At 40.4% G+C, this 21,731-nt stretch overlaps 3 protein-coding genes across 4 annotated transcripts in view; 2 read left to right on the forward strand and 1 right to left on the reverse strand.

Annotated features, from left to right (window-relative positions):
• The window catches only part of LOC138045657 (citron Rho-interacting kinase-like), a 72,423-nt gene extending 62,352 nt beyond the window's left edge, over positions 1–10,071 (forward strand). Inside the window, exons 31-45 of the mRNA XM_068892232.1 lie at positions 251–425; positions 2,023–2,239; positions 2,504–2,592; positions 3,473–3,659; positions 4,332–4,420; positions 4,509–4,771; positions 5,911–5,991; positions 6,273–6,417; positions 6,815–6,957; positions 7,108–7,200; positions 8,021–8,129; positions 8,324–8,458; positions 8,825–8,905; positions 9,034–9,118; positions 9,256–10,071. Coding sequence (XP_068748333.1) covers positions 251–425; positions 2,023–2,239; positions 2,504–2,592; positions 3,473–3,659; positions 4,332–4,420; positions 4,509–4,771; positions 5,911–5,991; positions 6,273–6,417; positions 6,815–6,957; positions 7,108–7,200; positions 8,021–8,129; positions 8,324–8,458; positions 8,825–8,905; positions 9,034–9,118; positions 9,256–9,613 — 2,250 coding nt within the window. The 3' untranslated portion in view covers positions 9,614–10,071. The remainder of the gene's footprint in view (positions 1–250; positions 426–2,022; positions 2,240–2,503; positions 2,593–3,472; positions 3,660–4,331; positions 4,421–4,508; positions 4,772–5,910; positions 5,992–6,272; positions 6,418–6,814; positions 6,958–7,107; positions 7,201–8,020; positions 8,130–8,323; positions 8,459–8,824; positions 8,906–9,033; positions 9,119–9,255) is intronic.
• Positions 3,706–14,642, reverse strand: LOC138045658 (uncharacterized). 2 transcript variants are annotated; one of them, XM_068892234.1, is made up of 6 exons: positions 14,445–14,640; positions 14,224–14,344; positions 13,715–13,819; positions 12,625–12,694; positions 11,659–12,000; positions 3,706–4,395 (listed from the first exon to the last, which is right to left on the reverse strand). In XM_068892234.1, exons 1-5 carry the CDS (start codon positions 14,633–14,635, stop codon positions 11,672–11,674), a joined length of 816 nt encoding a protein of 271 aa, XP_068748335.1. In that variant the 5' UTR covers positions 14,636–14,640; the 3' UTR covers positions 3,706–4,395; positions 11,659–11,671. The 2 variants fall into 2 exon arrangements, with proteins under 2 accessions (XP_068748335.1, XP_068748334.1); XM_068892233.1 differs by lacking the exon at positions 3,706–4,395 and having other exon boundaries at positions 11,666–12,000; positions 14,445–14,642.
• Positions 14,643–14,756: 114 nt separating this feature from the next.
• On the forward strand, positions 14,757–20,351 carry LOC138045660 (serine/arginine-rich splicing factor 6-like). The gene is made up of 7 exons (XM_068892235.1): positions 14,757–15,053; positions 15,317–15,387; positions 17,156–17,227; positions 17,729–17,798; positions 18,859–18,932; positions 19,084–19,177; positions 19,689–20,351. The coding sequence occupies exons 1-7, from the start codon at positions 14,931–14,933 to the stop codon at positions 20,043–20,045; spliced, it is 861 nt and encodes a 286-aa protein (XP_068748336.1). The 5' UTR covers positions 14,757–14,930; the 3' UTR covers positions 20,046–20,351.
• Positions 20,352–21,731: the final 1,380 nt, after the last annotated feature.

A 21,731-nucleotide genomic window follows, 5' to 3' on the forward strand; every position in this document is an offset into this window, starting at 1 on the left:
CTAAACATCATTGAATTACGTTACGTGGTATAGTGTTTAGGGGAGCGAATAGTCGCAGGTTCGAGTTCCTGTCCAAACAGTTACACCTGGATTGTCCTTAAAAAAAGAGTTGAACAAACTTGGGGAGCCAATGTAGAAACGAGCGCGAGAATAAACCGAGAACAGACTGGGGTGATCCTACTTCTCGAGCGATTTAGAGCCTGGCACAGGCTACATGCATTCATTTAAGGACATGCCTTTATATTGTTAGCTGATCGGTGGTGGTGGCAAGTCATGGCGAAAGAAACCGGAAAATAACATCAACGTTGTACCACAGCAGTGGAAAGACTTACAGCAGGCGTTGGAGAAGGAAAGAACATCCACTATGAAACTACAAACAGAAGTAAACAGGATGAGGCAGGAAACACAAACTGCTAAAATGGAAGGTATTTTCATCGGCATCCACAGCCATCCGAGAAGTTTCTTTTAAGTATGACATGCCTGTAACGTACGAATATATACATTAAAGTGCCCCTGTGACCAAAACTATGGATTTCAAAACTACGTTAACTAAACACTAAGCGACCAAAGTTTTAAGGTGATTCCCTGGTTTTGCATTGCGCATTCCTACTGCGCACGATTTTTGCGTCATCAGCACGCGCACATGAGCGCGTGCGCGTACAAAACATAAGGGATTTCCCTCAAACTAAGCTCGATAGCGAGATAAAAGCTCCTTTTCTCTTAAACGAGCACGGTGACCCCCACTTTTTATTTTATAAATTCAATGAGAACAATATCCGCAATAACTGAGAAAAAATTTGGCAGAAATCTATAGCTACTTTTTTGGCAAATGAAATAAATGCTACAGATAGAGACGTAACGGGCCCAGCAGAGCAAGTCCAAATTATGTTTCCTTTAAAGGATAAAAATATCAATTAATAATGCAGGGTATTTGAAGCCATTTTTTCTGGGACGTAGATGAATAAGCAATCAAAGAAAGTCGAACTCTGTGTGATATAGCACGCCGCATTGAAAAATAATCGATCTTGTTTGTTGTGCACTGAGATAACCAAAAGTCACCTAAATAACCATATTTGTCAGCATCGTGGCATGAAAACAAGCACGGTGACCCCCTCTTTTTATTACCTTTTTAACATCTCCTTGTACTGTAATGTCATCATACCAAGTTTCATCGGAAATCTATGACGGGTTCTTTTACCCGGGAATCACCTTAAGCCTTGATTTCAAAAAGACACCTGTTTATTTTGACTGGATTTTTCTAATTTAATGGTCCGTCATTACTAACTTTAAGTTGTTGAGAGAGGTGGATCGAGGAGAAAATGACGTCAAAGGCTCACTAGCTTAAGAATGTAATGCGTGTGTACGCCGCAGAATTAATATGCAGCACGGAAGTTTTGGGCTTTTTTGCATATATAGTAAGCCGCATTCACACGCTAAAATTTAAAGCTAGTGAGCCTTTGACGTCACTTTTCCCTGCATCCAACCCTCTGAGTTCCAATCGGTCAGTTTTGAACGTGAGTAATGGCGGACCGTGAAATGTGAAACTTACACTCAAAGTAAATGGCCTTTGCACAAAAATTTGCCAATCACGTGTTAAGTAAACACACTTTCAAACTCTGAAGAAAAAATGGAAGTGATTTTTTGATCACAGGGGCACTTTAAGGCAAGCCTAAGAGCTGAACTCCTCGATTATTTTTATTGTTTTTGTTTTCAGATATTTTTTATACCTACTCTGCTTACCACGCTACCAGTCCCGCCTGCTCATTGCTTGTATAAATTAGTCTATTTTCCTGTTCGCGTGCTTGCCTCTTTCTTTCGCTGCTCGTTTTTTGTGACCGATATTTCGGCTGTTTTCTCGTGCTCTCAGTCGCGCTCTTTCACGTTGAGCATCGCTTACTCGTCACCTGTCAACTGTTTTTTTTCTCTCTCTCTCTAAGATAATCTCGCTAATACGCTGGCCATGTACCTTCCCGCCATATTTCGCTATTATTTAAAATGGGCAAATATCTTTTTGCACCGCAGCTGCCCACTGGAAAGCGCAATGTCAGAATACTGTGGGTGCCACGCCCGTGCCGGCCCAATCTTTTGCAGTCCTATCAGCAATTCAACAGTCTCCTAGCAACCAACCAAGTCCTCTGAGCACGCAGAATCAGCAAAAGAATGTTAAAAATGCTGCACCGGCTGACCAAGGTACACCGCACAGGCCGAAGGAAAGAATGCACCACAACATACCTCACAGGTAACGTCTAATAAAAATTTGTCTTTCACAGAAAACTGCCGGGTAAATGTTCAAGGATTTCTCTTTTTACCGCCCCCGCCCTCTTTCGGTCCAGGGAACTCCGAGCAAGACGAGAGACCTTGCTGATAGTTTGAACAATTCGCTTTCGGTGGGATTTCAAAATGCAAAGGAAAACTTAGGAATCAATCATCACGCATGAGCTAATTAAACACAAATGCTTCTTTCAAGCTTCCTCTCAATCTCAGTACTTTCTTATCTTTTCAGATTTGTGAATGCCTTGAACATGCGCGCAACCAAATGTGCCGTTTGTTTGGACACCCTTCATTTTGTGAGGCCCTCATCTCGTTGTGCTGGTAAGAGTTTCGTTTGCAACGTTTACCAAACACAAATGTTGAAGGGTGCAGTGGTGAGAGTACTCTCCTCCTACCAATATGTCATGGGTTCGATTCCTGGACTCGGCATATTAACTGGGTTGAGTTCGTTGGTTCTCTACTCTGCTGAAGAGAGAGGCTTTTCTCCGGCTTCTCCGGCGTACCCCTCTCTTCAAACGCCGACCTATGAGTTGATTTTATTTGATTTCCGTACAGTGGCTTCAAGTAGTGCCCCAGCGCTAAATGTACTGATACTTAAATTATTTGCCAGCTGGGAGGTCCGTATAACGAAAATGCTGTCCGCAGGCCGAGGAAACCTTTTTCAAGATCGAGGTCACAGGTTTTCGCTATACGGACCGACCCTTAGCTGTTAAATAACTTATTTATTTTTTTCCTCTCTCTTCCTCTGAAATCACGTTTTTAATTGTCGACTCGCACCGCGCTTGATAGCAAATGCAGTAAGCGACTTACAAACTGAACGTTTAAAAGAAAAAACATTTTTATTTGTTTTTCTATATTTCCAAGCCTCTTGTCAGATGAAAATCTGTTTTGAAACACTTACTTTTGTATTTAAATGGATTTGATGTCAAGAAATGGAAATTTATGGTCATCACACAAGCTCACGCAACCAGGGCTAGGATTCCGCCCGCTTCCAGAGCCAATCATTGAGTATTATATGCCTTGTGGACATAGCGTGTGCATCTAGTAGATGTAGATATTCAGAGGGTTACGCGGATAAAACCCTTGGACACACTTTTATGCAATTTTCAACTGCCTGTCTGAGCGATTTGGAAAAAAAAAACATTGTCCGTGACTCCTTTACTCGTTGTAATCGTATTCTTTGTATTTTTTTTAATCGTAGAATGCGGCCTTGTGTGCCATGTTAAGTGTGCGCCAAATCTCCCGCATACATGTGGCTTGCCCAGTGAGTTTGTGGAACATTTTAGCGAGACTCTTCATGAGCAGAAGAGCGGTGCGAATAAGACTTCAAACTCACAGAGCGCAACAAAACTTGGAGGCAGAAGGGAAGGATGGCTCAGAGCTCCACGGTATGAATCCCTCTTTTTCTGATTAGTTAAGTAGGTAGGTAGGTAAGGTAGGTACATACTTTATTTAATATCTACATGATCGCCATATGGCTGAATTACGTATATACAGCTACAATAATGAATAATTTTGTAATACTTATCGTTAAGAAATACTTTTAATACCTAAAGCTCATAATACAGCTGTGATATCGTGATATTGAATAATAAATCTGAAACTGAGATAAAATCGGATTCAGTTGCTGGATGAAGAAGCTAGAGTATTTATGGACTCTCATTTACTCGGTGGCATTGAAATGAGCCAAAGCTATTGTTGGCCCTGAGAACGGTTATCTGCCATTAGCAAGACGAACTATGCAAGAAGCGAATTGAGAAACAGTCTCCAAACTAAAAGGAAAAAAAAAAACAAATTCGCTGTTGTGTGTTCCCTTTTTTTTTTAGAAGTGAGATTTGTGTGGGTGGTTTAAAACCAATCTCTGTAGATACAGATAACAATGCTGCAATGTACAATTGCTGTTGGACCTGTCCAACAAAAGGAGCTAATGAGAGATATTTTGCTTTCGTCCACAAACATGGCCGCAATGACGTAACGTGAAAACCACCAATTTCAGAAAATGAGATCGTGATTTCCCTTTTGGTAGCGGTAAAGTGAAGCTTGTGTTGTTCTGTTTTTAGCTGTGGCTCAGTGAAGCATGGATGGGAAAAGAAGTGGGTTGTTCTTGACGATCAAATGGTGCAACTGTTTGACAAAGAAAATGTGGGAGGTTAGAACGCTTTCTCTCTTTCGCTGCCCATTGTCCATACTTCGCTCAGGAACTTTTAGAATTCTAATTCCTCCCTTTTCTTTTTCAGGAAATTCTCCCCCATCTGAGGTGTTACACCTTTGCGGTAAAGACGGTCACGTGACCGTTCACTCCGCTGTGATGTCATCAGAGTTGCTCGGTACCGCGCCTAGTGACTTGCCATACATACTGAGAGTGGAGTCACGGCAAAGGTGCTGGCCTGTACAGAATCTGTACCTACTGGCCCCTTCATTTGCTGTCAAGCAAAAGTGGGTCACCTCGCTGGAGTTTGTGCTGAATGAAATTAAGAAAAATGCAAGCGTCGAGGATCAGGTAATACATTGTTATCAATCCCCTCGCCTTGTTTACCGCTCGCTACAAACTCTTTTAGCCCTAAGGGGCACCCCGTTGACGGGTGAAATCGTCTGGTAATCTACAACTGTCACCATCGGGAGTGATAGGTTTAAAGAGGAGTGTTTTCTAATTAGATGTAAATGAAGTTCAAATGTGTCAAAAAAGCTCTCACCTACAATGGTGGTCAAAAGTTGTTGGGAAGGTTGCGGGCATCAGTTCACTTCACACCTAATTCGATTTTTCTATTTAATTGGCTGAAGTATTTGTGAAATAACATGCTCTTGTGGCCCCCCTCCCCCATATTCAATGTTGTAGTTTTTCAGGTAAGAAAAGTCACCATTTTTCCCCTGGAAAATCCAACATTGATAAGGGGGAGAGGGGTTATCTGTAAAATGAAGCTACCTTCCCAACACTTTTCTCCATGATTGTAGTTGACATCGGTCGCTTTTAATGCGCTCAAAGCTTAGGAAATCGAGCAGTCATTTGACCTATGATCGTCATTTCTTGAGATGACGTCATAAACTGCATTGCATTTCAAAAATTCGTCCTGGAGTACAAACCAGTTTGTGGGGTCATCTTGAGGACAGACCATCCCCACTCACTAGTTCGGCCATGAGTCAACACTACACTGGATAACTTATCCTGTCGGCATTAAAAATAGATGGTTTGCGACCAATCTCTAGAGACACAGATAACCATGCTGCAATGTACAATTGCTGGTGGACGAACAAAAGGAGCTGATGATAGGTGAAAATCACCTACACCCTTCCCTGGTATAAACAACAGCTGAGAAGTGGAAGTAATTCATGCGGTCAACCTTTGTTCCTTGTTGTTGACTTCCCTTCCACTTCGAAAACTCATGTACTGACCCAAAAACTGTCCCATGCACGACGATTTACTCTCAAGAACAAAGCGGCGCAGCGTCTTGTCGTCAGAAAAAGCACATGGAAGTCAGCCTCTTGTGTGTAAACAAAAGCCCTATCCGATGTGGTTTTCGTGCTGTTGCAAGAGTTACTCCGGCGGCATAACTTTATCCGATGCATAAGCCACTATCAGACAATTTCATTCTGTGCAAAGACTTCAGTATTTGCTCACATAATGAATACTTCGTTTTCCAGAAGCTTAAAGGTAATGCTTTGCTACACTTGCAAGATGACAAGCGCCTTGACATCAACTGCACTATGCTAATCAATGATGAGGTAAGACAAACATTTCAAAGTTATTATATGTTGCTCGTTATAATGCTTTTAAGGCAGTTGGCCTATCAGTATGGCTGATCTGATAAAAGCAAGAGGAAATATCTATCTATCTATCTATCTATCTATCTATCTAAAAACAATCTCAATACTGCAAATCCTATGTTATTATCTGAACCCATTAGAGTTGGAATCTAATTTTCAGCTGTAACTTGACGTGAAGCGAAAGTGGATGAATGTAGCTCAGACAAGAGTTGACTGAATTCTTCGCATTATTGTTGTAGCTTGTTCTCCTGGGCGCCGAAGAGGGTCTGTATTCTCTCTCTATTAGCAGTCCGGGGAAACACACACCACGCATGCTCCCTGGCATTGAAAGAGCCTTCCAGATTGACATCATGAATAATTTGAACTTGGTTATCATGATTGCAGGTATTGTTTCAATTAAATAGATGGCCTCGCGGAGATACGAAATTTCTCTTCGAGTGTTGAAAAATATTTCACGAGTCAGCGCAGCGAACGAGTGAAGTTTATTATATAAACACCAATGAAATACTTGGTCATTACACGAAAGGCATCGAAAGGGGCGATTTTCATACGTAACCATAGCAACAGTAATCTTTTCATGTGTGAAGATAGCATGTTATCTATCATGTTTTCGCGCGAAAGCTCACTTGGTATTTCATTGCTGTTTATATAATAATTTTTTGTATTTGGGTTCATCAGATTGAGGTTTTTACTGCAACCCGCCGTGCAGATTAACCATTTGTTTTGGACAATTAACATTATTCGAGGTACATAATAAGACACATTTTACTGTCTGTGTCAGGTAAAGATCGCCACTTGTGCAGTGTTGACGTCAAACAAGTCACGAGCCGTGCTCGCCAGACGAACCCTTCGGTACCTCTCAATGAACTTACTCCGCAAGTGATCGAGAAGATAACGAACTGTCATTTGTTTGCAGTCGGTCAGGTTTGTATTGCCTATGTTGAACATTTTTTGTTTTGTATTAAATAGGCATAAATTATGCTTAAATTAAATTATTATCTGTATGCATGCAATATTTAATATATAATAAGTACATTAAATGGGCATACATTATTTTCTCTTTATCCGTTTCAGTGCGAGGAGAACTACTACATTTGTGCTGCAACCCCAAACAGCATTTTGTTGCTTCGGTACAATTCTGGTATTGGAACGTTTTGCACTCGTAAGGTAAGGAGCTGGCCGGTTGGAAAAATTGTCAGTCCTGAATCAAGTTCATTGTTCACGGCAGAAACCCTTCGGAGCACTGCAGACACCAATCAAATTATATCAAATTAAAGATTGGTTTTGAAGGGAAGAAAAGAACGTGTGCAGAGTGAAGGATACACTTAACACACACGACACGCTTAATCGAACGAGTTAAATTAGTGAATGGCTATTGCTCTCACCACTATGCTAATTCTGTTCCCAAATTCTAAAGGCACTGTTACACTGCAATTTCTCGTGCAAATTGTTTCGCAACGCCATGGAGAAATATGTCTTGAAATGTCTGTCTTACCTCATTCTTGATTAGCAAAGTGCAGTTGATGTCAAGGCGCTTATCATCTTGCTTACATTGCCCAATAAAACATATCCTCAGTAAAACGTTGCGAGAAGTTGCAGAAACCGTTGTGGAAAGTAGAATTGAGTTCTAATTTCCGCAATGTTTCACGAAAGTTGCAACGAAGTTTTCAAGCATTGTGCAGTGTAACACACTGCAGCTTGTGTCGCAAACGTTTGCGGCACCAGCCAATGAAAATGTTCCTTTAACCTCATGTGATCATCGGAAAGCGTGGCCTGTAGTGTAACACCCGTAGAGCAACTTGTTTCGCAATGTGAGAACCTCTTGTCGGAACATAATTAAGAGACAAGTTGTAAGGAAAATTGCCAAGTGTAACAGCACCTTTACTCTCATTTCGTTCAGCTGTTTTCTTTCCTTTTTGTCCTTCCTAACGAAATAGCGGTTAATTTACCCCTCTGTGTAACGCGTTGCGTGTCTATTTCTTTGCAGGAAATCGAGACAAGCGAACCCTGCAACTGTATTCATTTCAGTAAGAGCCACGTGATCTATGGAACCAGCAAGTTTTACACCCTTGATATCAAGCAGCACACAGTTAAAGGTTTGTAATTGAAATTACTCGTTTGTTAACCACTCACTGGAAGACCTACTGTTTCAGCAGAAGTAGAAATGCTTTTCGTTTTAATAGTATCTGTGACCAACTTTTGCTGTTGAAAAAACAAAACAAAACAACGCATCAATTACAAAAATATTGGGGCAGTTGCGCTCAAGAAGTTTTTAATATTACTTTTGCAGAGTTTTTGGACGCCACCGACCTCTCCCTTGCATTTGCTGTCTATGGTGCTTCACAGTTGAATATCTTTCCGATCGCTGTGTTGGATGTCACCACCCCGGGCTCAAACAACGAAGAACTACTCCTTTGTTTCAATGGTGAGAACTTAATTGCATTAGCTTTGAATTTTTCGATGAATCAATTCTAAAGGCGTGCCTTCTACATGATGTACTTGGGTAAGCTATAATCCAGCACAAAATTGTTGCGTCACTTTTTTTCTTCCTTCCCCATGTCTAAATTAACAAAGTATTTTTATGAAGTAAATCTCCCCGCCACAAACTATGTTGAGGGATAGCTCGGGTATTTCCATTTCTTCATAAACAACATTGCTTTGAAAGGAGAAAGGGGAGAGGTGTTGTTGACCATTTGTAGTTATTGTCCAAGAGGACGAAAAATTGAAACTTTAGGAGTCTTGACGATTTTTGTCCAGGATTTTGGTTCACTCTGCTCCTCTTTTTTGCTAGAATTTGGCTTGTTCGTGAACAATGCTGGACGCAATAGCCGTAAAAAGCCTTTGATGTGGAGCAGACTGCCTCTCGCTTTTGGTAAGCGAAATATCTTTGAAAGAGTTGGTAAAATAGAATAATTCTTCTTCTGCTGACGCTTCGTGTAAGCTCAATCATTCTTTGTCCAACTGATAATAAATCGTTTCATTCTTTTCTCTTTACCACAGCCTACAGTGAACCATTCCTTTTCGTTACTCATTTTAATTCCATTGACGTCTGTGAAATTCCACACAGAGACGCTGAATTTCCAAGGTAAATGTTAGAACAGGGACAGTTGAAAACTTTCCTCTCATTTTAAAATCGATTTCTTTCAGCCCACTTTTTCAATCGTTTCGTGAATATTCATGAGTCAGACATTTCTCTCACGCTGAAAACTTTACTTCTTTTAGTCGTTATTTGCACAAGTTTTTGGAAATCCAAAACCCACGTGTTCTTGGGCCAGCAGTATCTCCTGGAGCAATTTATCTTGCATCTACCATGCAAGAGCAAGTTGAAGTGGTTTGTTTTCAAGGGACTTGCGCGCCTGCCAATGTGTTCCATCCAGAAGACGATGAAGACAGCATGTCAATCATTTCCGAGCTGTCTCAGCTATCAAGCCCTGCTGTGCGCCGCCGTTCATCTTCAGGCTTAGTCCGCTCCCCATCCTGGAGTCCAGGAGTTAAAAAAGTGAAATCAGTGCTTGGTGAACGTGTTCAAAAGAGCAGTTCGTTTCGCAGTATTGCGCCTCTGAGGGAAGAAAACAAGTGACTTATCATTGGTTGAACACATGGAGTCTCCAGGCAGGGCAAAATAAAATTGTACGGATATTGATAACAGTACGAAAATGTAATTATTGGCAACAATAAAATTGTAAATAATAATCCTCTGCACGGTTAGTATATACAGATGAAAAGGAAGTTATCAGTAAACTTCCGCAGATTTTGTCGAGTTCTCCATATTATTCATGGCTATCGTGAAATTTAGCTTTCACTCAAGTGAAAAGTGAAACTAATCACCACCAAACAATTGGCAGTCGGACTTGTCATCAAAGGCTTTAAAAGAAACTTCAGTTATTCATATGGATAAAAATAATATTGATCGTACTTTTTACATTATCACTAGATGCAAAAGATTAAGATTCAACTCATCACACTATTAGATTGCCGAGTCCACTATGAAAGAAACGCTTTTGATAACCGACGAAATAAAATACCGTTCTTTCAAAATTCAATGGTCTTAAATTTCAAGTGTTTTAAGAAAGATATATTATGATGGTAATATAACACCGTAAAAATCCCACGCTAAACCCCCCCCCCCCCCAATCCGGTTATAAGCCCCCTGGATATAAGCCCAGCCATTGTATAAGTGCGTTAATTTACAAACATCAAAATTTTTGATCGAAGTAAAAGGCATAAACAAGTGCCTGTGGAGTTTAGAACAATAATTATCATGATGCTATAGACCGTATTCATAAATGGCGGTCAAGAAATTATTCTTTTGTCTTTGTGCTAATCATCCTAACTACCCTCAGTTTGGAACAAAAATTCTTTTGAATTCTACTCGTCTTTTCGAGGCTAGTTAGGATGATTAGCATAAAGACAAAAGAATAATTACTTAGCCGTCATTTATGAATACGGTCTATAGAAAGAAACAAATGTTCATGCATATGAGTTCTGTTTGACGTTTCATTTCCAACACAACTGTTCAATGACAATGTTTTGGGAGTAACGGAGCAAAAAGCTAGCTACAATACGGCAGTTTTGCATGCACACAAATTTTTTGTAGCCCCCAACAATGAAATCTGAGCCATATGTATTCCTTTCCTCACTTGCACTTTGTGTTTCTTGCTCCCGAAAATGTAATACACACGTGGTACTCATTGTAATTCGATTCCACCTCCAAGAACCCTAGCCTGATTGATTCCGGGTCACTCGTGTCACACACGAAGAAAAATGCGTGACACGAGCGACCTGGACCGTCTGAGAATCAGGCTACATCCGCTTATAACGCCCCCCTCCTCCCATTTATAAACCAACCCAAAACCCCTCACGACGTTATATAAGCCCAGAGCTTTAACATGGGATTTTACGACAAAGATCACAGTAGGCATATATACAAGGACAGAGAAAACTCTGACTAGGTTGAGAATTGAAGCGGTGACCTCCGGATTCGATCACCGCTGCCATCTCTGGGTCCACTTCCATTTTTAGGGTTAAAGGAGCAATTACACTGCTCCTGCAACTTGCCTTGGAATTTTGCTGCCACAAAGTTTTAACATTGCGAAAACAAGTTGCTTGACGGGTGTTACAATAGGCATGCAACCTGTCTTGTTTTGGATGATCACATGAAGATAAAGGAACATTTCCATTGGTTGCTGCCGCAAACCGTTACGACACAAGTTGGCGAAAGTAGAAATGGAAATTGTACTTTCCTCAACGGTTTTTGCAACTTGTAAGTTACGTTCACTTATGTCCAGAAATGCAGGTAATGGAGAAAATAGTGGATTTTGGCGAAATTCTGCCAAATCCCCCACACCTCGCCCTTCTGGCGACATTTCGCCGAATCCGCCCTTATTGCCATTGCCTGCATTTCTGGACGTATCTCATTACATTGCAACTTCGTTCCCAGGGCTTTTCTCCGCCGAGGTGTCCGCCCCCTCCTCGAAGGAGAAAAGCCCTGGGAACGAGTTTGGTTACATTGGGCACTGTTTCCTACAACTTGTTTCCCCATGGCGTTGCAAGACAACTTGCACGCAAACTTGAACAACGTAACAGCTCTAGGATGGATTACGTGGCAGTCAACACAACACGAACCTCTTCCCACGTTTCAAGAGCTATATTTGTCGTGATCAGGAATCTGGTTCCAACCGAAATATCTTGGATTCGATAAATGAACAAAAACCATATCCGCCCCATCACATTCCACGGACTGAGACACTCGTGACCAAACTGTTAGTGAGTCCATGTGTCCTGGCCAGTTTGGCAACTGAACACGTGATACACAACGAAAATGTCGACCAAGTTGAAGTTGAAAATCACGTGATGTCGTTTGACCCCAGGGATTGGACGAAAATGTTTCGCCAAACATTTCACCAACGTGGATTATTGTATTTCCCTCGTAAAACCTTACACAGTCTACGGCAAAAGAACAGGTCTCTGAAAAGGAAAAAGGACACAAACATAAGAGAGGGTATAGTTTTGAAAAAGAGCTATTTTAATCAAGGAGGGAAAAGTCCATTTTTACAACATCCTAACGCTGCATTATCAACATCCTCAAGCCTAGTGACTGCCTCCTGCCAGATAGTGTCTATGGCCAGTCTTCCTCAACAAGCTATTTTATAATAACTGCAAAATTCTCGCGCGCTCATTGGCTAAATTTACTGTCAATAAGCGGACAGACACATAACATTTATAATTGATGCGATAATGACGCGATATTGCTCGCGTCAGATTGAAATTTGTCGCAGTTTTTGTCCCGCGTTCTTGTCGTGTTTTGACTTTAATAATTTTGATCCCTCTGCCTTTTTGTTATTGTAAAAAACAAATTGATGTTAGTTTTTCATGCGTCTGTCCTGTTATTGACAATGAATTTCGTCAAAACATTGTCAAAGTAGTAGTAGTCTGTGGATCCACTCGGCACTTTGACAATGTTATGACGAAATTCATGATCAATAACAGGACAGACGCATGAAAAACTGACATCAATTTGTTAATTTGAGCTGTTTCTCCAGTGTGTGGTGCCCACGTAAGGATAGCGGTAGTTCACAATGAGCTACATACCTTCATGATCAGGCCAGCACAACAGTAAGGCCTTATCAGCGTAATCGGACAAAATGCTTGGGCTGCCATCCTAAAATAATAATAGTCTTTGCTCAAGTGTCAAGAGTATTTAGCACTGGAGCACTGATTGGGACACTGAACAGAAATCAAATAAAATCAACTCATCAAATCGGAGGATGTTTTTTTCAGGAGAGGGGAAAAATGGAGTACCTGGAGAAAAACCTCTGGGAGCAGAGTAGAGAACCAACAAAGTCAACCCACGTGTGTTGCAAATCTGGGAATCAAACCCGGGCCACATTGGTGGGAGGCGAGTGCTTTCACCACTGCCCCACCTCTGCCCCATCCCTGCCCCATCCCTGCCCCACCCCTGCTCCGTGCTCCTGAAAAAGTGCAAAGAATTGTGATATTCTTTCTTCAATTTGGTAGCAATTATCCAACTACCCATTCACTGAGACTGCTAACACGCTGTTAGGGCTGACCTCACTCATTTTGTGGGCTAGTGTATTATACGAGCAACGCGGAAAATCGGATGACATCACTGATTAATGTATCACTCTTGCTGGACGAGTTCAAGAGCTGTTCCGTGTCTACGGCCTTTTAATTTCTTTTTGCAATTCCCTTGAATTTATCGCCTATCGTGTAGCTCGAAAATCAGTTTTGCGGGAGTTTTTGTTTTGCAGATTGGCGATTTTTTTGTGGTTTGCGGGAACAAGTTTTGAGGTTCGAGAAGACCGTTAATTAAGAGCGGAGATCTTAATTTGACTGAAGGAAGTTAATTTTGCGGGTTTTTATTATTCTGCGGAACTAATTTTTGCCGATCGGGGTAAATCGCAAGAATTAGAACCCGCTAAACTTTTATGCCAGGCGGTAATTGCAAAGCATGAGTTGTGTTGATCAGGCCAAAAGTTCAGAAAAAATCAAGGTATCGTAACCTACAGTGATGTCCAAGAGCACAACACGAAGATGATGTCTTGATAATCGTTTTGAATAAGGAGGTCAAGTGACCTGTGCTATTAAATATGATCTGCCAAATTAGCCAATCATAGCCTGTCTAATAAAATTTAGGAGAAATAATATGTTAATAGCGTACCACGATCTCTATATATCTCATGTCTTTTGGGTAAACAGTGTTGTTATCAAATGCGGTGATATCAGCACCTCTTTCTTGAAGAAGGAATTCCCAGTAACCATTACCCTGAGTGAAATAAAGAAACTCGGATTAAAAACATAAGTGGTAGCTTTGAAAGAAAAGTGATAAATTTAACTCATGCATCAAAATAGTTGAGAAAGTTATCTGCATCATTCAAGTTGGATTTTCTTAATCGGACATTACTAAACAACGAAACAGCGAAAACTCCTAATTCATTGAGATTAAGATTAGGATTCAGATTAAGACTGAGATTAGGAGCAATAACGTGTTAGGCCTAATTAGGCTTAAAACGTTGTTTAATCTCAAATCCAACCTTTGTCGGTTAGTATTCAATGTATTGTGGGGCCAATTACATGGTGTTTTGGTGCTTCCTTTCGCCATTTCGCTGTTTCGGTGTTTCGTTGTTTAGTAATGTCCTTCTTATTCTCTTTAGGGTATGTAATACTCACGGCACCTGCCGAGATAACGGGCAGTTTTAAACTCAGGATGTGTTCAAGAGCCTGAGGACAAGGAACTGAAAATGAAAACAGGATCTGCAGCCTTTGGCATGAACCTCGGTCATCCACATTCCTGAAATGTATTAGTTCGTTTTAGCACGATATTTTCGCTTTGCATACTAGAAGCATTGAGGTAGAATGAAGGTTTGCATTGTGGTATAAAAAAAACTTGCCTTATCCAAGAATTCAACGTGTTCCTCTCTTCTTCACTAAGAGAAACATCAGAAAAATGGTGAACATTTCTTGGAGCATATTTCATTTTCCACTTAAATATTTCATAGTAAAGTATTTCTCCATTTGCTTTCCTTTGTTGCAAGGAGTCGTATCGTAGTCGTTCTGGTAAATCGACCGCTACGGACGCCATTTTGTTTCCGAGCATTCAAGATTGATGGCCAGCGTTTATAGTTGCCTACGGTACATTATAGGGTATCATATATAAAGTACCTACCTGCGTAGGAAACGATATCACGTGGTCGGCTCACATCATTCGCTTGTATCCGCCATTTTGGGCGTCCATCACCTTTTCTTCGCTGGTGAAGTTAGCAAGAATTTAGTTCCGATTTTGGTCAAGTATAACCACCAAAATTTTTCCAACTCCATCCTTGCGTTCCGTTAAGTTCTTGATCTCGTTTTTCGAAGGAAGTTGAGTTGTTTTAGGAATGAGTTGCCGAGTATATTTGGGAAGACTGCCTTACGGCACAAGGGAACGCGACATCGAAAAATTTTTCCGCGGCTACGGAAAGTTACGAGAAATCAACTTAAAGAATGGATATGGATTCGTGGTAAGTTATTGTGATCTCGTTTGTTTTATAGCTGATCCCATGTTGCGGGCAATCGTCTTTCTTAGATTAAAATTTTGCAATGGTTTTGGGAGCACATGGCCATTGAGATGATTGCATAAATTAATATTAAGCGGCGTCTCTTTTTACTGACACGAAAAGCAATGCTCGTGATGAGGAGAATCAGTTGATTTAATGTTCATTTATTTATCAGACAAGTTACTGTTTTCATTCATACACTTTTCTTCGTGAACTTCCGATCACAGGAATTTGAAGATCCAAGAGATGCGGATGATGCTGTGTACGAATGTAATGGCAAAGAAATGATGGGAGAAAGGTATTAAAAACCACTATAATTTTATTGTGTCTCTGCAGATTATCAATTCTAAAGCGCTTTAGTGATATCTGTATTTCAATGTATGATATGATGTGTAAAAGAAAATAAGTGCTAATTGCCTCCAAAGAGGATGACTTCATCTACATCCACATTTTATTAGTCGGTAAAATCTTTGCAGGAATTGCGGTCGATCAGTCCCACAGTATTCTGATGGCTGTTGCATCTTACATTTAATGACCGTTACATCTTACATGATTGCTAACCAACCTTAGCCTAATTATTCATCTCTAAAATCATTGCTTAGACCTAATAATTGAAATGAGTGCTTTGACTTAATCATTAAAACGAGTGCTTATAGACGATATATGTTACTGGAGGAATATCAAACTCTAGGGTGGTCTTGAGGGTATCCGGATGTTTCGCCTGACGGCTATTCACCCGGAACAGGTAAATTGACTTAGATTGGTACACAACAACAATCATAACATGAAACCAATAAATAAAGGAGAATTTAACTTTATTTGCTCAACGGCTTCAAGTGAATGATTAACCGAAGCAATGTAACAAAATCTCATCACAGTTTCCCAAATATACAACATCGTAACAAAACTGTTCTGTAAAAATGACCCACCTGGTTCAACATTGAGTCTATTTGTAGCGATTGTTTAAAGTAGCGTGGTTCGTGTCGTTTACAGGCATTGCTGGCAACTTCTAACCATTTTATTTCGTAGTGGCACGGTGAAAATTGGGTGCAAATTTGCGACCCATCTATACATTCAGCTTAACCCATTGAAGAGTAAAATCGTCTGGCGTTACGCAGAGTAAAATACTAAGTATAGCCGGTTCAGGCCGGCGTGGGGGTCAAAGGGCTAAGGTTCAGTCCAACATTACGATTTTAGTGTCCACTGTAACAAGTTATATCGGTTTGGGTCAGAACATTATAATGTAATGACACTATTAATTATGAAAGAATGTAAAAATTAAATTTAAAAAATGACATTCTTAAAATATCGCTTACCTTATTTCACTTCAATTCGTGGACAGAGTTGTTTATCAGCGACGGTAATTTACTTGATCGGAACATTTATGATACTTTCTATCAAACCAGAGCAAAATGAATAAGGACTCTTTCACAAGGAATCAAAAAATTCATAAGTGACATTCACATTCCTTGTCCTAAGGTTGTTAGTATCATTGATTGGTATCATCAGGTGAATCGTCTTTCACTTCAGACGACTCTCTGTCGGGCAAACATGCATTCAGGCGAATCAACCATAATTCAGTTTTGGGCTGTGTGTAGGAGTGGGATCTGTCTCATTAGGTATAAACTGGGAGCAGATCAACTCTGGGGCAGAGCGACCCGTTACCCTTTACAAATATCACACCAACTGGATAAATAAATTAATAAATAAATAAGAAATGAAAAGTGATTTTAAGTGAAGTAAGAATATCTGCATGTATAAAAACTAGTGAATTGAATAAAATACAAAAAGTCCAATGATACTTCAACAAGTAGCAATTCCACCATCTCTGCTGGTAATCTATTCCATACATGTACATGTAGTTGTATGGTTCTTGGAAAGAAGGAATAAAAATGTGTTCTTTGTAACCTTTTCCTGTCTGCATCTATAACATTGACTTGAGAAATCATACCTTTATTATTATGTGTCATTTTGTAGAAAATGTAATCTTTTCTTTCGTTTGAGTTGTAGTTCAATTCATGTGTGTACAGTCTGTACGCTTCTAAGTTCATGTAACTTGCTTTCAGAATTCTTGTGGAGCATTCTCGTGGAACAGCTAGAGGTTTCAGTGGTGGACGTAAATCCAGAGCTCGAGATAAGTAAGTCATAGAAGATAACAATTTGGTCCCCCAATTTGTGTATGAATTTTTGATGGGTTATTATGAAGTTTGCAAATACATCGTACAACGGAAGGGCAAGGCTGTTGCCTAACAGGAGCCCGGTAGCCTGGGGCTCCCAAAGAATAGCCCTATGCGCCTTAATTTTTCACAGCAACACCTTTCACTTCACATGTTGGGCTCCTAAGTTCTCAGCGTTTAGCTCTGAGGGCCCCTTTAAAATTTTCTTAGGCAGCAGCCTTGAAGGGTTTTCGTCAATTTAACTTTCCATCTTATGCTTATCTTTTAAAGACGTAAAAATTTGTAACCTGCAACAGTCAGTATCACACAACCTGAAAAGAAACGGCCTTGGTCCTTTCACAACTTGTGCAAATTTATCCTGAACAGTTGTAAAAAACTGAGGCACTCTCAAGAGCAGGGCTCATAGCTCTTGAATGAGTGATGTTACTGTCCCTTTAATTTCTCTGTCCTTGGGTATTTTAGGTATGGACCTCCAGTCAGAACACCTTGGAGAGTGACTGTTGAAAATCTGTCAACCCGTATAAGCTGGCAGGTTCGTGATTTTATTTAAATTCTTTGCTCACAGTAATTTTTTCAGGTTTGGCTATGGGGTGATTTTCAGTTCTCAGGAATGCAAGACCTGAGTTTTCATTATAAAGTGTCCAATATAGTCGTTGGTATTGTTGATAACTGTAATGAATAGAATGGCTCTTTTGTTTCTTTTGTTTTGTCCTCTGGAGAAATTTGTTAAAAATAGTAATTTATTCCAAGTCAAACCTGTAATAATTATAGTCAGTTTGTTTGTTTTGTCCTCCACTTCTTCAAAGTACCAAATGGAAGTCTTGTATTGGGTTTTTAATAAAAACACAGGGAAGGGTTTATCAGTTTACTGGTGCCTGTTGCATGCTGTAAAGCATGAAGCAATAATGCAATGAACCTATTTGTATTAAACCTGATCATGCTTAACTTTTTTAAAGAGATGGGTAACTTTAGCAAAAGCAAAACCTTGGTATTTATTTACTCCTTCAAATATTTTCAGTTGCAAGATGCACTTGTGAGGGGTGATGTGAGGGTATTCACAGATGCATAGATGATAAGATGCGCTCCTCTCTGATGGATGAGTGGTTTTGATTCTCAGAGGCCATCAGAAGTCAATACTTACAGTTGTGACGAGACAAGTTTTCATGAAGGCATGATGCAAAAGCACTTCATGGCCAGTGATGTCTGATGCTTTGAAATTTACCCAGATGATGGATCCCACTGAAATCATAAGCAGCCTGTAGTATTGCAATTTCTCAGCATAATTATTTTGATCCTTCCTAATTAAATTCCTGGCCAGATTCATTAGCCATATTATTAAGCTATTTGAAAAGGACAAAGCAGAGAGGAAGTGCATAAGATTTCTTTGTGAAGATGAATTGGCTTTAGTTCCTGTCACAAGTTTTGTGTTGTGAAAAAGATGTAGTGACAGTTAGGTCTGTTTTATTAGACAGTGGTACATCTCCATGTAAGCACTGACTAAGTGCTATCTTGTTAATTCCTGATGTACACTTAGAAGCCAACAGCATTGCTTGTAAGTTTGTGGGTTTCTTAAATGTCATTGCTGTTATTAGGATCTTAAAGACTATGCACGCCAGGCAGGAGAAGTGACATACGGAGATGCACACAAACAGAGGCAAGGCGAAGGGTAAGGTTTCAGCGTTTGTGCCTAACAGCTACTGGAATCTCAAGATTCAGTTCTCGTTGGTCATGTTAATGAACAAATAAGCTGTAATGTTAACTGTAATGTTGAATGTCGTACCGACTTGTCTTACTTAAGTGGCTATTTTTCTCTGTAGTACATTGGAGTTTGCAAGCAAGAGGGACATGAAAAACGCGATGAGGAAGCTTGATGGGACGGAGTTGAATGGGAAACGCATCAAGATGGTTGATGTAAGTGTGCAGACATCATTAGTCTTCATCCTCATCTGTGCAAAACTCTCAAGTTTCGCTTTGAACAATAGAGCATAAGACACCAAAAGCATTTTAGAGGACTTCAGCTTTAAGGTTAATTATTCACCTTTGAGAGAGCAGAGAAAAACAAAAATGTCTTCTGTCTCGCTTCGGTTGCTGAGAAGCCAATTTTATCGATTAACTCGGCTGATTATTGAACTTGTGTGATATTTAACAATTGTTCGCCGAAGGCGAGGTGAATATTGGTTCGTCTAGGTTTTTATTCACCGATATTCACCAAGCCTGAGGTGAATAATTGTGTTAGTATTATTTACCTCAGTGTTGGGGAAAGTGGTGGATATATTCTCTACCTGCTCTTTTGTGAATAAGTGTTAACTATGAGCTGCTCTGCATTCTGAGGGGTAAAATTGGCAGAAAAATCACCGTGGTTAAGTACTTTACTTGAATAGATATTCGTGTCAAGGCTAAGTTGTGATGGTCTCTTTTGCAGGAGAGCCCTCGTTCTCGTTCCCGCTCACGTTCTCGCTCCAGAAGCCGCTCCCGATCAAGATCTCGTTCCAGGTCTCGCTCTGGTTCACGGTCAAAAAGGCATCGCTCCAAATCTCGCTCACGTTCCAGGTCAAGGTCTCGTTCGCCCCGACGGAAGTCACATTCCAGATCACGTTCGAAGTCAAAATCACGCTCGAAATCAAGGTCTCGCTCAAGATCACCCCAGAAGTCAAAGTCTAGATCGAGATCACGTTCTGCATCGGGTTCACCAAGAAATGACAAAGCAGGATCTGCCGAACCCGAAGCCAGAGAAAATCACAACGAAAATTCAGCAGAAGGAGATGCCGATCCTCAGTAAACTATCTAGATTTATATTCCCGTTTCCTGTATTTTTTTTTAAAGGTGCTTAAAGCACGACTAGATATTTGTCAGGTCGCTTTACCAGACCAAACAACGTGTTACGGGGAATCATTCCACCAACCAACATGTTTCTGCTGTCACTGATAAGCCATTAAGAGTCGGAAAACTTAATTACGTGCAACAGAAAGCTTGGTTATGATTGGGAATCCAGTTTGGTTTTTAACATTGTGTGTTGTCTGCATGCCATTTGTAAATTTCAACGCGGGCTCGCCTTTATCTAAATAAAGTTTTTTTTAATAATCGATACTTTGTGATTCTTTATTTTATGTTATCAGAGAACGTCTACACCACGAAAAGGTGGCAGACCTCAGAGGTTATCCCCTGTTAGATGTATAACTGGCAATTCGTTACAACTTCGTGCTACAAAGTGAATCCAAAAATCAGTGTTACTTTGTTACATTCTTTGTTGGTAATAGACTAGCGTCAAATCCCATGTGTACGCACTTAGACACGAAAATTGAAAAAAGGCATTTCTGTGTTTTCCCCTTGCCGTGATATCAGAAGGCATCATTCTCGCAGGCTCATATGTGTTTGAAAGTGTATGACAACTAGGGGCAACATGGGCTGTCTCTCTAACGCAAGCACAGAGAAGAGTACAAGTTGGACTGCACCCCTGAGTCTGTCTGTCAGTGAATGGGGTCAATTGCATAATATTTTCTCTGCGAAACCTCAAATGTAGTGTGACTATTTCGTTGCCGCGGGCTTTCATTTTACCTTCGTAACAACACTGTCTCAGTCTTGAAAGAGTGTCTTCGTTTATACTAAGGGCGCTTTCCTTTGTCAGACCTGACCAAAACTAAACTTCCTTTGTAAGAACGGCCAGACCCGTTGGTTAGTTTGTAGAAAAAATGGTACAATTTGAAGGAACACTTGCATGATAATCCCTCGCATTCTTCTGGAGGAGTATGTGTCATTTTGAAGGCGTTGTAGAGTTAGACCTTCCAAATGCCCGGTCTGGTCAGTCAGTTCAGTCAAATGGAAAGCGTCCTAAGATGCTTGAACACATAACCCTAACTTAAAGAATACCAATAAAGACTTCGCTTCACTGAACGGAGCTTAAGGTGATTCCCTTGTTTTGCATCGCGCAGCTCATACTGCACATAACATTGGGACTTCAATGTTATGCGAGTGGAGAGAGGGGCAACAAAAGCCTCCTTTGCTTTTCAAGAGCTTTTAACTGCAATCATGATAAGAAGGTGTTTTGGAACTCCCCCCAGTCCTTTGGCGGAAAATGATCATTTTGAAGCCAAAATTGCCCCTTTGCCATCCATTTATTATCGTATTGCGAAGAAACGAGCACGGTGACCCCCATTTTAAATGGTTTTATTCACTCGTAATAGGTACACGGAAAACATATTTTAAGGTGTACGTGTCATCTTGTCAAACAGATATAGACAATAGGTAATATCGTACTTTTAAACAAAGCTACTCTGATCATTTTACCAATCGGCTTCGCGCCACATCAGCCATTTTTATTCCCGGTTCAAGATTTTGTTGTTCGCAAGGTAACCAATGAAAAAAAGTGAGTTTACTATGTCTCCAGAGCTCTTATTTTTCTCGTGCGAAAGCCCCGTGTGCAATGGTATTCTTCAGAGCCGGCCCGGCCCTCTTTGCCGCTGGGGGC

This window comes from Montipora capricornis, chromosome 4 (assembly GCF_036669925.1).
Source record: "Montipora capricornis isolate CH-2021 chromosome 4, ASM3666992v2, whole genome shotgun sequence".
In the NCBI taxonomy this organism is placed as follows: Eukaryota; Metazoa; Cnidaria; class Anthozoa; order Scleractinia; family Acroporidae; genus Montipora; species Montipora capricornis.